At 33.9% G+C, this 18,490-nt stretch overlaps 2 protein-coding genes across 2 annotated transcripts; both read left to right on the top strand.

Annotated features, from left to right (window-relative positions):
- Window positions 1-2,774: 2,774 nt before the first annotated feature.
- LOC102669584 (uncharacterized) lies at window positions 2,775-3,691 on the top strand. The gene has a single exon (XM_006581991.4). The coding sequence runs from the start codon at window positions 2,897-2,899 to the stop codon at window positions 3,299-3,301; it is 405 nt and encodes a 134-aa protein (XP_006582054.1). The 5' UTR covers window positions 2,775-2,896; the 3' UTR covers window positions 3,302-3,691.
- A 13,544-nt stretch (window positions 3,692-17,235) lies between these two features.
- On the top strand, window positions 17,236-17,751 carry LOC102667092 (uncharacterized mitochondrial protein AtMg00810-like). The gene has a single exon (XM_006582515.1). The coding sequence runs from the start codon at window positions 17,236-17,238 to the stop codon at window positions 17,749-17,751; it is 516 nt and encodes a 171-aa protein (XP_006582578.1).
- The last annotated feature ends 739 nt before the right edge of the window (window positions 17,752-18,490 follow it).

The raw sequence follows: 18,490 nt of genomic DNA, 5'->3' as shown, positions 1-18,490 counted from the left end.
AATTATAAATGTCTGATTTGTCAAAAAAAATTATGTGCATGATAACTGAAATTATATCAAAATATTTAAACTTGGATTTATAAAATTTAATATACACATTTTTTAAAAATAAAGTAACATCACACAGATTTTTTTTTATTTATTATGAAGAGAACATTACAGAGTTACTTCTGTAGTAACTTAATATCTGTCCATCCAAAATAGTTAACAAGATTAAAATTCTCTTTTACTGATTAAGACAAAAAAATGGATTTGATATATAAAAATCTGTAAGACATGTAATTAGCGTGTTCATTAGATTGGAATAACCTCACAACCTTTTTATGGCTGTAAAAAAAGCACAAGATGTGCAAAGCGTACAAAAACGGAGGCAATAGCCTACGTTGTTGTTACCTATATCAAAAACAAAACCCACCGAACTTGGCACCACAAAATGTAACAGAGACCAAAAAGGACCACTTGGCACCAAATACCTAAGAAGAAACCACAAAGACACGTTACCATGTACAGGAACTCAGGAAGCATAGCATATCTAACCAAATATTAAAATTACTTATCATTAAGAGGGAAAAAATATATAGTAAAATTTAGATCAGTGGGATATTGGGAACTCAACAGAATTAGCACAAAATCACAAGATTCAAAGAATTTTTATAAAATTACTTATCGATTATTCACCAATAAAATCCTATAATAATAAAAAAATATCTTCATATTTAAATAGCCGTTCACACTAGCATCGGGTCACTGTCACTATTTAGTTTATCTCATTTCCCTCTTTTCACGTTTAAACATCTCAACACAAAATAATATCCTTCAAAATCAAATAGATATAATTAAAATCCACCCCCAATTTGTAAATAGTAATTATAAAAATTAGGTAAAACAACAAAATCCTGTTATTGAACAATCTTAAAGCTATGGCATCCAATGCCATGATCTTTTTATCTCCATATTCACCATTCAAGTTGTACAAAGTTTATCAGATCAAGTCTACTGAACGTATACAGTCTTCATAATTAATAGTGACTAAAATCAAGTGAAATTATTATATAAATGTAATTCGAGCATCTACAGGGCAGGTGATTTATGAATCGTTTAAAATTAAGTATTGTTACCTTATAAATTTTTATCATTATAATAGATGATTTGTTGCTTATATAAGCCATGCTTAATTCATTTTTAGTTATTAGAAAAATAATTTTTAATTATAAAATTTAATGTTACCCAAGTTAAACAGTATTCTAATAATTTTCATATTGAAATAAATTTTTGTATAAAATTTTTAAATTTATGTAATATTGTAAGACTCACAAGTAATTTATTTAAGCAATCATACATAGATGTTTTAGTCTTGTGCCAAGGAAGTTTTTTTTTTTTTTTTAAGATGTCGAACAAGAAATTATACGTATATAATTATCCTTTTCTATAAATGGGAAACATTTTTCAGATAAATTTCCTAAAAGTCCATTGGAAAACAAAAGCGCTTCATAATTTTTTTTATAAATGGTATCAGTCATTAGATTTCAGTATCCTACTTAATATGGTAATACATCTGTAGATAACAAATTTGAAATCTTATCAAATACGCAATTAATAGATGCAGATATATTGCTTTAAAAAAAAAGATGCTGATATATATCAAGAACAAAAGCTATTGTCATCGTGGAAACATCATTTATTCTTATCTTATCGAGCATTAAATCCTTCATACCCGTTATCGAAAGAAAAAAAAAACTTCATATCCACTTGGCTTAACCAAGTGGTTGAGAATTCATATCCTAGTAATTTGTGGGTATAAAATAAATCATATTAAAAAAATACTCAATTGGATGCATTCAAGTTTCTAATGAATATTTATTGCTGTTTTACTAATATAATAATATAATGATTAAAACAATATTAACGTCCAAAAGATATAGCATATATATTTTAATTATTTATTCTTTTGTAATTTTTGCAATGAAATTTGTACTATTTTATTAGGTTCTCTCAAAAAAAAGAATTACTTTATTAGGCTATATTAATTAATCATTTTTTAATGATGATAACAGTATTTAAACCTAGAATCTTCTGTAAATTACTCAAATCTTCATTAATAAGCAAAATTAATGGGTACATTAATTAGTTATTAAATAATGAAAAATTTGTTTAAAAGGATTTAAGAGTATTTTTAGTAAAAAAAATCCATTTTGAGTTATTTGACCACTTTTTATGGGTCTCATAATATCATATATTTGAATTCAACTTAAAATCTTGGATTTTATTTAAAGAAAAAATAGAGTCTCTCTTTTCTTTCAAATGATATTAAAAAACTATTTTTTTTTTAAAAAGTAGCTATTCCCTTGAAATCGAACTTCAAGATAGCTAACTCTTGAACTCAAAGAATCCCATTAAAAATACCGTAAAACTGAAAATGCCTTTTTGGTCAAATTTATCTTTATTACATGCAAAAAAAAATTAGTTGACGAATATAATGATTTGTGTTTCTTAAGATTTTTACTCTGGATTATACATGAATATGAAATAAATTATGTTAAAAAAATATTCACCTTTTATTCATTCAAGGTTATCCAATAAAAATTAATTATTGCTTTAAGAAATTATTTTATTGATTAGAAAAAAAAAACTATCTGTACAACCAAATCCATATTTAATCAGAACTAATTAAAAATAATTAATTATTTTAAACAAAATTAAATACATACTCAGCATGACATAACAAACTTTATGGTTTAAGTTATAAAATATTTGACTTAACAAAATTCATATTCAAAGAACCAGGGACTCCGGCACTTTATATATATGCTCGAATATTTTCGCTTTGCACCATAAACCTCAAAGTCTCATACTATACTCTTTGTTATATTTGTTACTTATATTTTCTTCGTTCAGCATGGACTCGCCGAAGCGGCAGGGGCAGAAGTTTCTGGTGGCGGTGACGGCGGTGGCGGCGGTGGTGGTAAAGCGGGTGAGCCGGCTGCAGCGGAGGCTGGCGGTGAGGGAGCAGTGGAGGATGGAGCTGCGGTCGCCGAAGAAGCTTCTGAGCAACATAAGCAGCAAAACGCTGCCGTTTAGGAAGAAGAAGAGGGGTGAGGAGGATTGGGGGAAGGGTGGGGTGTGGCAGAAGGCGATCCTGATGGGGGACAAGTGTGAACCGTTGGATTTCTCGGGCGTCATTTATTACGATAGTAACGGGAAGCAGGTGAACGAGATGCCCCTCAGGTCGCCACGTGCCAGTCCCGTGCCGCCTGGACACTATTTTATCCACCATAGCCATCACTACTATCACCACCAATGAATCAAATCATTGATGATGATGATGATGATGCACCCTACGATTATAAGCCAGGACACGCGCTTACATTTGTTGTTGCACATGCGTCTTTTATTTTATTTTTGTGGTTGTTAGACAGAGATATAAAGTGAGTCCGAATCCCATGAGTTATTCCGACTTATCACAAGTTCTAATGGATCGGATTAAGAAAAGTTGAATGAAAAAAATCTGTATAGGATATGTGAAAGTGGGGGAGACTTGTTCCTTTAATGAGTTCTTAGTGTTTAGATAAATAATCTAGTTTGTGTTACAGTATGTTTAGATTTTAAATTTCTCTTTGCTTTTCTTCTCTTTGTATTAAGGGAGTGTGGTGGGAGAAATTGTTATATGATTACTACGTGATGATTCTGAATTTATCTGGGTATACAAGTGTGAGTTATTTTTACTTTATGTATAAATGAGATTTTAAATTTATCCCATTTTAGAATGAAAATTTTATAAGGACCTTAAGCTCAAAATGTTGAGGGAGTAGTTAAACAACTTAGCACACATGTGAAATAAATCGTAGCACAAAAATAATAAATTGTGACATGTTAAATCAATCATATAGCTATATTCCAAATTACTTTTAACAAGTAATTGGTTTTCAAGTCAACTTATATAATTATAAAGCAGTCTCACATTAACCTTGTTGCTTCTCTTTTGAACATTCTCTAGTTACTTGTGGGCACTAGTTTTTCACATCTAATAAATTCAGGAAAAAAAAATAATGGAGAGAAAAGAAAGGATCGGCTAATAATTGTTCAAACATTTGCACGAACTAGCTATTAGCTCCATTGAATTCATGGGTCAATGTCTGCGAGCTAATGTCATGTCATGACTCATGGGTTGCGCATGAAAGACCATTGACTTTTCTAGGCAGTGGTGTCCACTAGAAGTCAACTTTGTATTTATTGTGGTCGTGGCATTCTTAATGCTTTGCTGCGTCCACTAAACGCAGTTTCAATGCACCTCAATTTTTTTTTTGTCAACCAAAAGAATATGTATATAGAAAAGAGATACAAAATGTTTGTAGTACCAGCAATACCCATACAAGGTTTTTTTCCCCAATTAGACACTCTCTTTCTTCAATATTTACTAATTACACATGTTTTAAAAATATTTTTCCAACTACACCTTTTTTTTATTAAGTTATTAAGGAGAGAATTAGGGTCGGGAAATCTGACTTCCAATCGGTTTTTTTAATTAATTTTTTTAAAAAAATATTTTTTTTTCAAAGTTAAGAAGTTGGAGTTAGCAAATCTAACCTTGAACGAGTGGTTTTATTAAAAAAATATTTTTTAATAGAAAACAATTATTTTTAAAATAATGAGAATATTTTTTATTTAATAATTTATTAATAGTCTTAAAATAAATAAAAAGACAAAGTGATTAAAAAAATTGATTAAAAACACAGTAAATATATAGTTATCGTATCCCAGTTATATTATATGAATAAATTAAAACATTTAAATAATAAAAAATAATAACAATTAGAGAGACAAACATAATAAATTGAACATAAATAACAGAACTTATTAACAATAACAATTGAAATATGAAAATGACAAAACTAATCATAGTTTGAAAGGTGTCGTGCAATAAACATGTCTTCTTCCTATAGTTGGATTACTGATTTATTAAAAATAACTAAAATTTCTATTGTATAAAAACGCTTTCAGTAGTTAGATTTTGTTAACACCTTTAACACGTCTTTATCATTTTTCAATTCTATTATTTGATATTCGATTAATTTTTCTAAATATTTTGTATGCTCTGATTGTTGAAAGAACAATTGTCTGACCACTTGTGATTTGTGAATTCCATAAGGGGGAACTCCTAGAGGTGCAACTTGCTTGATGACATCTTGAGTGTCTCGATGTTGCATCCCGAAGGAATTTCAAATTTTATTGGGTTTTTTCCAGTGAAGGAGTAACCCAAAAAATTGTCTCGTCGTAGTATCTTCCACTTGTCATTGTAATACAACATTGCATCATGAGCAGAAGTGATGATAGATTGAAGTAAGTTGAGTATACCGTCGGGTGTTTTGTTGAAAGTACATGATAATTCTATAGGGCCAACACACGGATATTGCTAATTGCACATTAACATTGTGCAAACATCATCATCATTTTTCAATTGCAAAGAATGAAAAAAGATTGTTGGCCTGCATCTATGGATGACTGTTGGTAATAGATTTCATGCATAAATTGGTCATTGGTTAGCCAAAGGTTGTTGTGCATTCTACTCTTTAGAGTCTCAAAATAACATGATGTAGCTCCATGTGGAGCTTGTAGGCCTTGAATCTTCTTCATCAATGGAGTCTTTTGCTTCTTGAAGATGGCAGTGGAATGAAGATGGAAGAAAGATGATTGGAGATTCCACTTCAAGGAGAAAATGAGTCAAGAAGAAGTTCACCACCATAGGAAGCCATGGATAAGAGCTTAAAGGTAGGAGAAGATGAGTGGAGGGAGAGGGAGAGAAGGAGCATGAAATTGAAGGAGGAAAAGAGGGAGAGAAGTTGAACTTTGAAATGTGTCTCACAAGACTCTCATTTATCAAAGTTAAAAAAATGCACACACATGACCTCTATTTATAGCCTAAGTGTCACACAAAATTAGAGGAAAATTTAAATTTCTATTCAAATTTCACTTGAATTTGAAATTGAATTTGTGGAGCCAAATTTTGGAGCCAAATTTTCACTAATTATGATTAGTGAATTTTAGCTATGGTTCAACCCACTAATCCAAGATCAAGTCCAAGATTCTCCACTAAGTGTGCTTTGATGTCATGAGGCATGTAAAACATGAAGGACATGCACAAAGTGTGAGTATATGATGTGGCAATGGGATGTAGCAAGCAAATGCTCACCTCTCCCTCTAAAATTTAATTAGATTGGGCTTCTCCCAATTCAATTAAATTTATTTCCTGACACACATCAAATATTCACTTAATGCATGTGAAATTATAAAATTATCCCTAATACAAAAACTAGTCTAGGTGCCCTAAAATACAAGGACTGAAAAATCCTACATTTCTAGGGTACCCTACCTACATTATGGAGCCCTAAATACAAGGCCCAAAAATAATGAAACCTTAATCTAATATGTACAAAGATAAGTGGGCTCATACTTAGCCCATGGGTCCAAAATCTATCCTAAGGCTCATGAGAACCCTAGGACCTTCTCTTGCATCTTTGGCTCAATCTTCTTGGAGTCTTTTATCCAATGCCCTTGGGGGGTAAGATTGCATTATTCCCTCCCCTTGAAAAGGATTTGACCTCAAATTCAGAGGTTCTTAAAACTCTAGGCTTCTTCCCTCAACACTTGTAAAAAGAATAAAAACATATATATTTGTGGTGTTTGGTATGTTGGAGTAAGGTAATTTCTGAAAACCCATTTTCTGGGCATCTTCCCATGAGGGAACACGGTTCCTCCCCAACTCAATGAGTGGTGCTATAAGTATAGAAAAATATGGGACAAATCTTTTGTATAAGTTTGTTAAGTCATGAAAGCCCCAAATTTTCCTTATACTTGGTGGAATGGGTCACTCAGGAAGAACCTTTATTCTCTTAGGGTTCGTGGGAACCCCTTGATCACTATTTAAAAAATTAAGGAAAGTAATGCAATAAAACATACATTTTTCTGTATTTTCACATTGATTATTCCTACCAAAAAGTACAACAAACCTAAGATGTTCCATATGAGCACCTAAGTTTGTATTGAAGCTAAAAATAAGAACAAACCTACCTAATGAGTCCCTATGTATGCGAATCATGAAGATGTTGGATGCATGGGTGATTTTACAAAAGAGGATTGCACTACTCAACACATTCATCATACCACCTATCATAGGGGTTCGATGCCTCATAATACCTATTTTGGACACCAACAAAGCACAAGGAGTTAAGCTCTTACAAACCAAACCCTCATCCAACAAATCCTTTACTTGAGGAATAACCTCAAGCTGAAGAGGTATGGCAGTGCTAAAGGATGTTTCCCTTGATAGGAGAAGGTAGAAAGATTGTTTAAGAAGGAGCGCTCTTTTGATATCACCTTTTGTTGCAAAATGATTTTCCTTCTTAAAAATCTTCTTGGAGGAATTATTTTCCTCTTTTTCCTTCCCCTTGGCCTTTGAAGACAAGGTCTTGCTATCCTTATTTTTCTTTTGTTTTTCTAGTTTTTCTTCCTCATCCCTCTTATCTTTCATAGTTAGTTGATCTTTGGCCACCTGTGAAGGTGTTTGAGGATGCAACACAAATATGGTGCCAAGATGGGTGAAAGTAATCTCTTTAGTTAGGCCATTGTAAATGATCTTCCTATCAAATTACCATGGCCTTCCTAAAAGAATATGCCCTGCCTCCATGGGAACTATATCACGATTAACTTCATCCTTATATGTCCCAATGAAGAAATATACATTCACTTGTTGGTTAACTATCATTTTCCCTTGCTCATTGAGCCATTGAAGTTTATAAGGTTTTGGGTGGGGAATGATAGTGAGATTCAACTTGGAAACTAACCTTGTGCTACAACAATTGCAACAAGATCCACTATCCACAATGAGAGAACAAGTTTTATCTAAAATTTTGCATCTTGTGTGAAAGATGTTCTCTCTTTGGGATTGAGATAGATCACAAGATTGACCTCCAAGGAGCCTTCTAACCATTAGGAGGTCACCTTCTTCATGGGGGTAGACTTCCTCACTAGACTCTTCACCCCTTACTTCATCTTCACTTCCACTAGAGGAAAAGGAAGAAGTAGTCTCCTCTTGACTACTATAAATGTCTTGACCCCTCATAATCATGGTTTTCTTTGTGGGGCATTGAGAGACAATGTGACCTCTCCTAAGACATTTGAAGCATTTAATGTTGCTAGTCTTTTCTTGGGAACTAGTCTTAGGGGTGGATTTCTCTATGGTCTTACCCTTATCTTCCTTGGGTTTTGAAGGTGCAGCCCCCAAAATTCCTTAGGCTTGGTCCTTCCTTGGATAAGAGTGAAAGCCATAAGATTTTGAAGAAGGCTTTCTTTTAAGTTGTTGCTCCACTCTTATACAAAGTTGGACTATCTCATTTAGTTCCTTATATGGAAGGAGTTCAACCTTGTCCCTCACTTCCATATTAAGCCCACTAAGGAACCTAACTATGCTTGTTCTTTCCTTCTCCCTAAGTCCAGCTCTTAAAAGTAGTAGTTCCATTTTTTGTCTATATTCTTCAACACTCATACTCCCTTGTCTAAGCCTTTGGAGCTTATCCATAAGCTCCCTTTCATAGTAGGAGAGAATGTGCCTCTTCCTAAAGGCACTCTTAAGATCATTCCAATACTCTATTGGAGGATCCCCATGAATCCTTTGTTCCCTAACAAGGGAAGTCCACCAATAGAGGACATACCCTTGAAAGCCTTAGCCAATGGAACTTTTCTCTCTTCGCTAATATGATGGCAAGCAAAGAGTTGTTCAACCTTCATATCCCAATCTAAGTAGGCCTCAACATTATCTTTTCCATGGAAATATGGGAGGCTAATGTTAACCTCTTGAGGCCTTCTATCCTTTTCTCTTCTTTGGGAATGATGTTTAGTATGTGAACAATGACGCCCTCTACAATAGTCGCTAAGTTCTTCACTTAAACTCTTGCAAGAGTCATGACTACTATAGGAGACATGTTTTTCTCTTTTCATTTCTTTCATTATTTTTCTTCTTTCTTCCTCTCTTATTTGTTCTCTCTCATCTTGATTTATTTCTACCCTCCCTTTTCCTTTTTCATTTCTTTCTAGTTTTTCTTTCCATAACTTGAGGGAACTCAACTCATCTAAGATTCTAGATAGAGGATCCTTATGATTAGTACCCTCACCATTAACAGTAAATGAATGTTGAAACATGTGGTTCCTAAGTTGTGGTTCTTTCTTGTTGGGGGTTTGAAAAAGGTAAAAGCTAGGGTTCAAAAGAACTCAAGATAAGCAAGAAGAAAGTATTATGTAATAACAAGATAAACTAGGCGTGACTAGTAAAGAAAATAAGCTATGAAAGTAAGCAAAAAAATTAAAGTGCAAGAAATGTAAACTAGGCGAATCCTAAAAGTGTTTGGATAACCACATTTAAGGTTTCCAACAAAACACTCACTATCCTAATGGAAAATTTGCCTAAAATTATTACACACAAATGGAAGTTTGGTAACCTATTGGAGGCTCCCAACACACTTCCAATGAAAGGCCTTTTTGGTGATTCACTCAATTTGAAAGCAATGAAGGTAAGTAAATTTCCAATTACAAAATTACAAAACAATCCTTAATTTTGGTGTTTGTGCTCTCTTTGGTGATTCACTCAATTTGGAGTGCTTCTTAGTCCAATAGCTCTTAAGGCGGCCCCTTGCTTCTTGACTCAAATTCTTCAAGGGATGGCACTAATCCTCATTTCCAATTCCCTATATGGCAACTCACAAACAACGAAACAAAGAGAGAAGCAATAACCAAAGACCAAAAAATGAAATGAAAGTTAAACCCATAGAGTTTTAACAAGACAAATTTTCAAGGATTATTCAACAATTAAAGTAATAAAAAGCACACAAAAACAAGCTAGGACTCAAAGAGAAACCTAGAATGGCTCTAGAGTAGAGTAAAAAAAAACTAAAAAAAATAAGACTCAAGAAACCTCTAGTTTTGACAATTTTTTTCACAATAATTTTCATTTGAAATTTCATATCTAAGATTGGTATAAAATAGGAACCAATTATAGAACAAATTTCGAGCTAAAATAACAAGCACACTTCCCTTTCACTTTTTTTTCCTAGACACTAATTTTTTCTGCCAACGTGTGTGATTTTTATTATTTTTTCCTTTTATCCAAATTACTTGGTTCTTTTTTTCTTATTTTGGTCCAGATGTCTAGAAAATTTAGTAAAAACTTCAGCTCAAAATTCATAGTGGCCAATTCCCAGTAATATTTACAAGTTCATATGTTCAAGCTGCCAGCACCAGCGATTTCAACCTAGAAATCAAGAGTAGTGTTTATGTTGCTTAAGGCTTGTATAATTACAATTTGTGTTTGCTTATGCTCAAATGTCTTGAATAAAACAATTCAAAAGAGCTTAAGACTTATTTTGATTCACAAATCCAGCCACAACTCAATTTCTTCATAGGCATCATATAGGAAACTTAGAAAACAAAACAAAGTTCAACAACAAGACTACTTCTAGGAATTGATTTAGAACATGTTATGAACTAAATAACATGCATGAATTAGACTCAAAATACAAAAGATAGGCTAAGAATGACAAGAATACATGACCAAATGTATCTAGAATTCAATCAACGAAAATCAAAATTCAACACAAACTTAGAACATAATGTGACAATTATTATGACTAAACATGGATTAAGAGATTTACAATTAGATTTTTGTTTTTTTTTCTAATCAATATTTTGGAAGAAAATTTAGATCTAAAGGTTCAGCACAAGAAGATTATGACTGAAAAATGATAGAACCTAAAATCAACACAAAAACATGATTCAAGAGTAGATCTATAAAATTTGAACCACAGAAATGCAAGAACAAGTGTAGATCTAAGATTTAATCGGTTTATTTTTTTTAATCTAGTCTAAACAGCACCAAACCACAAGACAATGGAGGATATACATAGAGAATAAGATGAAGAACAAGGAATTAAAGTGAATTGACCGAACAAAAAGATAGAAGAAGCAAAAGAACATCACCTAGACGAAAATGGTCTTGATACCACATGATGTAGCTCCATGTGGAGCTTGTAGGCCTTGGATCTTCTTCATCAATGGAGTTCTTTGCTTCTTGAAGATCAATGACAACAGAATGGAGATGGAAGAAAGATGATTGGAGACGCCAAATTTTGGAGCCAAAATTTCACTAATTATGATTAGTGAATTTTAGCTATGGTTCAACCCACTAATCCAAGATCAAGTCCAAGATTCTCCACTAAGTGTGCTTATGTGTCATGAGGCATGTAAAACATGAAGGACATGCACAAAGTGTGACTATATGATACGGCAATGGGGTGTAGCAAGCAAATGCTTAGTTTTCCCTCTAAAATTTAATTGGATTGGGCTTCTCCCAATTCAATTAAATTTATTTCCCAACACACACACACACACATCAAATATTCATTTAATGCGTGTGAAATTATAAAATTACCCCTAATACAAAAACTAGTCTAGGTGCCCTAAAATACAAGGGTTGAAAATCTTATATTTCTAGGGTACCCTACCTACATTATGGAGCCATAAATACAAGGTCCAAAAATAATGAAATCTTAATCTAATATATACAAAGATAAGTGGGCTTATACTTAGCCCATGGGCTCGAAATCTACCCTAAGGCTCATGAGAACCCTATGGCCTTCTCTTGCATCTTTGGCCCAATCTTCTTGGAGTATTCTATCCAATGCCCTTGGGGGGTAGGATTGCATCAGAACACTCATCAGAAACTCGCATTGGTATTAGAGTAGGACAATGAAAATAAACATCAGTTTGGTTGTGCTTGATTGATCCATTTAGAAAAATGAATGCTAATTTTGAGTTAGCAATGGTTTGAGTGTTTGTTTCTCCCAAGAATGTCATATATTGAGATTGAATTTTGTTTGTGAAGGTATATTGTGTGGAAGTGTGTGGTTGTATTGAGGGTGTTTGGTGTTATTTATAGTTGTTTGAATGTTTTCCCCATTGATGAGTGTTGGATTCTCATAAGGTTTGAATTGTCTTTTTGATAAAGGCTTGTATGAAATCCAATGTTGATTGAGACATGTCATTATTCCAATTTTGCTTTTATTGATACAATGCATAGTGTTGTCAATTTCGACAGTGATTTTACCCTGCTATCTAGTGTACCAGTCCATTATTGTTTTCAGACTTTAAATTTAAATTGTGAGTTGTCAATTCAATGTGAGTTTTGTTAGTGAAACATCTATTGCTTTTTTCAGAGACTTGGGTAAATTGCAAAGTGTTGTTAATTCTGAATGTCGTTTTACTCTGGTACATGGTGCACCAGGCGTCCATTATTACTTTCAAACTTAAATTCAAATTGTATGTTGTCAATTCAATGTCAGTTTTCTGTAAATAATAAAAACTTGATTAATTCACACACTTATAAATTTCAAGTGTCTAGGTTTTAGGGAGTTACCATTTTTTGTTATTTTCATTGTTAACATAAACTGAAATAAATCATTTATTTCATTACGTAAAGTAAGTACTACAAACAAAAACAACGAAACAAAGTAGGCAATACAAATTAACAATGATATAATGTTAAAGCAATAAACACTAACATAGCACACCACACGATAATCTCAAAGCAGAAACAACTAACACACGGATCATCCCCAGATTACCAACCTTGTTTGAATATTGGTTCATGGGAAGGAGACATGTTACTATCACTATCACTATTACTACCATGATTTTTGACCCAACAATCTACATTGCTCTCGTATTCATCTAATAGGTCTTCAAGATTGGAGGTTGAGTCATGTTGGTTGTTTGGTGGGTTATTGTAGTTACAAATTGTGGCAAATAATTCCACAAATGGTAATGTTGGTCGTTGTAAAAAATGTTGAACGTCTATCAAACATTATGATCATCTCCCAGAATAAAATATGTGTACATATGTGGTTGTCTTGGCTCAAATATCGGGCATCGAAAGTGGTTTGATATGTTAGTGTGGTTCAATGTTTATTTTTTGTTGAACAAGTTCAACCAACTATTTAAGGGTTATGACCTTGTTGATCATGAAATTTTTTGTATTGTTACTAATGAAGTGGTGCCCTCATTAGTGTTGCAGATTTGGTCATTGTAGTAAGCACAAACATATGCAATTGGGTGGCACATAGTGGTAGGAGTTTAGATATTTGAAAGTTATATGAATGTCTTCAACTGGTAATGGTATTTATAGAATTTATCGGTTGCGCGCAGGTGTTCATTGTGCAGTCACATGCACTGGTAATTGGCATTTGAGCCTGTGCAACACATAGCTTCGAGATGCGATGAAGGTCAGTGTGTTAAGCAGTAATAATAAAAAAATAATTTGAATCGTTCGCACAGGCTTTTGTATGTTGCTTGCAGGTGTTCATTGTGTGATCACATGCACTAGTAATTGACATGCGAGCTTGACCAGCACATGGCCTCGAAATGCGATAAGGATCAGCATTAAGCAGTAATAATAAAAAAAATAGCTTGAATCGTTCGCACATGCTTTTTGGATTATTTGACATGAAAACTATGAAATAAATTTGCCACAAATATTTCAAGGGTTGAAAAAATAGTTTTTTTTTAATATTAATTTGAGGTACTTCTTGATGAAACTGTTCATGATATATTTTTTTGACGTGAAAATTATGAAATAAATTTGCCACAGATATTTTTAATATATTGGAGATAAATTTTATAAATTGCATAACATGACTACTTAAACATTATTTTAAAGGTCAAAAACATGTTTTTTTGCTATTAATATGAGGTCATTCTTGATGAAATTGTTACGCAATATAATTTTTTTTTTGGATTTTTTGACGTGAAAAATATGAAATAAATTTGCCACAAATATTTTTAATGTATTGGGGATAAAATTTATAAATTGAATAACATGACCACTTAAAAATTGTTTTAAGGTTCGTAAACATTTTTTTTTTGCTATTAATTTGAAATCCTTCTTAATGAAATTGTTACATGATAAGGGTCAATACGGTCAACAATCATGATGCAACTGACACACTGTTGTCTGTGATGTGCACAACTACACGCTGTTCACTCACACCTATTTCATTTCATCATGGTCAAACATGTCTTATTTAAGCAAAATTACATAACAACGACGATCTTAGAGATGTGCTAGAAACAATTGTCTAAAATCCATAATTGAATTATGCCGAATTGTATGTTGTTATTGAGCTTATTCCTCAACCATAACAACCATGTCCACAACCACAACTATTGTCTTCACAACCATTATTGTACTACAACCTGGACCTCAATGATCCAGTGTCTTCATACAACAACCTTGAAACACAAAAAGCCTTTGACATTTATACTTCATACACACAACTATTATCCCAAAATAATTCTTTTTCTGATGCCCAACAAACCTTCTTTCACCAACAAAACTATTTCCATCACAATATTTTACAACATCACCCCATTACAACAACCGTAAACACAAACATCAAACCCAAATGAACATCCCATCGCTAATGAAGATCCCATTATACGATTTCACGAAGAAAACATGGATGATTTTAGTGAGCATGGGGATCAAGAGCTATTTCGTGACAATAATGACCAAAGCAATGACGAGGGTGTTGTTGTACCAATATCACCTCCGTTGGAATATCACCAACCTAGGTGTCCAGTGGAGTTGAACCTCGACCATCTACCACAATACTTTGATCACCACTATTTCGTTTAGCAGTAAGACCGCGTACAACCACCAATTGGTGCACTCAAGGTTGGCATGACCTTCAATGAAAAAGCACAATGCATTCAAGAAAACCTGAAACTAACTCCCCCCCCAACACATCATGGCCAAATGCACGCACACTGTTTCTTGTCTCCTCAAGGAATTACCCAAGCATTTTGAGACACGGTAGTGGCATTGAGTTCCACTCATAGAAAGAGCAGTAGAATCCTTTAATTCTATTGGAATCTAAAGCCAGGATTTGAACACCGCTACATGAAAAACCACCTCTAGATCAATTGTTTTGTTTTAAAAATTATAAGCGTTTCTATGGTTCCACATGGCCCAACATACTGCACACCAAATTTCCTGCATCACTGATCTTCCTAGTCCTACCAATCCAACATTGCCTAATCCCAAAATTTTTTGGCATAATTCCCTCTGGTTGGCATGCTGCACTCCCAGCCATTGGTGAACTTTGTCCCACACTTTATCAGCAAAGGGACAATGAAGCAGTAAATGATCCAGTGATTCCTTGCAACCATCACAAAAAACACATGTGTAAGTTGGTGATGACAGTTGAACCCTTCGTTTCCTCATGTTATCCTTTGTTGCTAATCTTCCTCTAATTGCCCTCCACACAAACATTGTTATGTTTAATGGTAAATTCAGCTTCCACAGTTGCTTGTGTACATTCGATATATTCTCCAAGGGCCCCTCAGTGATAACATCATATGCACTACTCACTGTGAAAAGGCCCAATGAACAATCGTCCCATATTCGTGAATCATCCTCGTGAATTGAAATCTTGTGTCTATTGGCTCCTCCAAAGCGAACCAACCCTTTGATTTTCTATTTAAGATAATATGTTGCTTTCCCATATTTGCTAGATGCTCTCCAAATCCTCTCTACATGTTGGCCAAACTCTTTGTCCTCAAACCAACAATTAAGGGGGCAAAAAGGTTTGGGTCCTCAATCTACCACCCTATTTTTCATAACCAGTGATCAGAGAGGGATTGTGCCAGAGCATATTGTGTAGACCCGTTCCAAACATGCATTAATTCCTCTAACACTAAGAATCAATCAAGCCTACTTTTAGAGGGAGTAGACTGACGATGCTAAGTGAATTATGCTCCTACAATGGGAATATCCTCCACACCCATATTATGAATAAATGAATTAAACTGCTCCATGTCTCTCCCACCCAAAGGGTTATTATTCAGATCACTCCTCTCCATCATATGTCTAACTAAATTAAAGTCCCTTACTACACATCATGCCTCCTCTGAAAATTGATTTCTAAATTGTAAGAGTTGAAGCCATAACCTTTTCTTTTCAGCAATGGCAGAGGGTGCATATACATTAACAAAAACACACCGAGTATTATTCCCAGTCTATAAGCCTTTGAGACCCAAGAACCCACACCCTGAGAAGACACTTTCGACCTTAAAAAATATTAACTAACAATACAACATGTTTTACTTATTAATTGTTTGCCAACACCCTGAGAAGACACACCTTCTTCACACTCTACTATCCTTGATAATTCTCAATCTAACATTTCTGTTGATCATTCACAATTGGATTCCTCAAACACTTCTTATGATACATCAAATTCACCAATTATTGTTCCTCCTAGAAGATCTAACAGTGATAGAACCAGACCAAAGAAGTTTCAAGACTTTCACACTACATTCACATCAGTTGTTACTGGTCAATCCTCAAGTACTCGTTATCCTTTAGCTTCTATTTTTATCTTACAAAAATTTGTCTCCTACATACCACAGTTTTATTATGGCTACATCCTCAGAGACAAAACCTAAGTCATTTAAAGAAGCTTCCCAATCAGACAAATGGATCAAAGCAATGAATGCTGAAATTGAGGCTTTAGAGGCTAATCATACTTGGATTTTGACTAACCTCCCTCCTAACAAATCTTCTATTGGATGTAAATGGGTTTATAAAGTCAAACACAAGACTGATCCTTTTCCCCAATGACTAAGATAACTACTGTGAGATTGTTACTTGCTTTAGCTGCTGTTAACAACTGGCATTTAAAGCAATTAGATGTGAATAATGTCTTTTTGCATGGAGACCTCAATGAAGAAGTTTACATGACTTTGCCTCCTGGTATGCACTCAATAAAATCTAATCAAGTTTATAGATTGCAAAGATCTTTGCATGGCCTTAAACAAGCCAGTAGACAGTGGTATGCTCGATTGTCTACTTTCCTCATTTCACATGGCTATAAATAGTGCTCTTCTGATCATTCTTTGTTTATTAAGCAGCATCTTCAATCTTTTATTGCTTTACTGGTTTATGTAGATGATATTGTCTAGTCAGGCAATGATCTTCTAGAGATTACGTCCATCACTCAGCTTCTGGATGAAGTTTTTAAAATCAAAGACCTTGGTGACTTAAAATTTTTTCTTGGACTTGAAGTGGCTCGTAGTAAACAAGGGATCAATATTTGTCCAAGAAAATATGTTCTTGATATATAGCATGATGCAGACATGTTAGGAAGCAAACCTGTCTCTGCTCCAATTGATTATGCTGTAAGACTACACCAACAATTTGGAATTCCACTTGATGATATAATAGCTTCATCATATCGTAGGCTCATTGGTCGCCTTATTTACCTCACCTATACAAGGCTCGATATCACATATGCAGTGCAACACTTAAGTCAATTTGTAGCTCATCCTTCTTCAGCTCATCAACAAGTAGCCTATAGGATTCTTAGATACTTGAAAGCAGCACTAGGTTCTGGTATATTTTTCTCTGCTTCCAGCATATTGCAGCTCAAAGCATTTAGTGACTCTGACTGGGTAGGATGCATTGATACCAGGCGATCTATCACTGGCTACTCAGTTTATCTTGGTAATTCGTTTATTTCTTGGAAATCCAAAAGGCAAGCCATGGTCTCTAGAAGTTCTTCTGAGGTTGAGCATTGGGCACTAGCTAGTGCTACATGTGAATTACAATGGTTAACCCACTTGCTTAATGATTTTGGGATTGTTTACACTTGATCAACTCTTTTGTTTTATGACAATCGCTCCGCTCTTCACATTGCTGCTAATCCTGTCTTTCATGAACGCACGAAACATATTGAGATAGACTATCAAATTGTGCAATAGAAATTACATTTAGGCCTTATCAAGTTGCTGCCCATTGCTTCTACTCAACAACTTGTAGACATATATACTAAAACACTTCCACTAGGCTCCTTCAATTTTCTTCAGTGTAAGCTAGGAATGTCAGATATACATTCTCTAGCTTTAAGGGGGATATTAACCATCATAACTAACTAAGTTTGTTAGTTATTAATTACCTAACTAACTAAGTCTGTTATAATTAGTTAGAGGTTAGTTAGAGGTGGTTAGTTTTCTGTTATGGTAGTTATAGAGTGTATATAAGTAATGAAAGATACTTTGTATGATACTCTTGTAATAATAATTCTGAACCATTTTCTATGATCAAATATTCTTTCTATTCCAATAATTTTCTTCACAAGCTATCTCTTTTTCTTTATTTGAGTTCATCCATGGCATTCCTTTATATCTTTAATAAAAACTTCTTTCTTCCAAAGCCAAAGTAGCCCACCTGTAGTGTCATTAGCTTGTGTTTCCTGCCATTCCACTTCCATGTCACCCCATATTGCACAATAGAGATTCCTACTGACTTGACTAAGCTTTGTTTCTTGAAGACAAGATATTTGAACCCCATGCTAAAAAATGATGTTTCTTATATGGGGCCACTCCACTCGTG

Source organism: Glycine max, chromosome 6 (genome assembly GCF_000004515.6).
Source record: "Glycine max cultivar Williams 82 chromosome 6, Glycine_max_v4.0, whole genome shotgun sequence".
Lineage (NCBI taxonomy): Eukaryota > Viridiplantae > Streptophyta > Magnoliopsida > Fabales > Fabaceae > Glycine > Glycine max.
This window is presented reverse-complemented; position numbering and strand designations above follow the sequence as displayed.

Coding starts and splice junctions, on each gene's coding strand:
- LOC102669584 (XM_006581991.4), top strand. CDS start 2,897: ATGGACTCGCCGAAGCGGCAGGGGCAGAAGTTTCTGGTGGCGGTGACG.
- LOC102667092 (XM_006582515.1), top strand. CDS start 17,236: ATGTTAGGAAGCAAACCTGTCTCTGCTCCAATTGATTATGCTGTAAGA.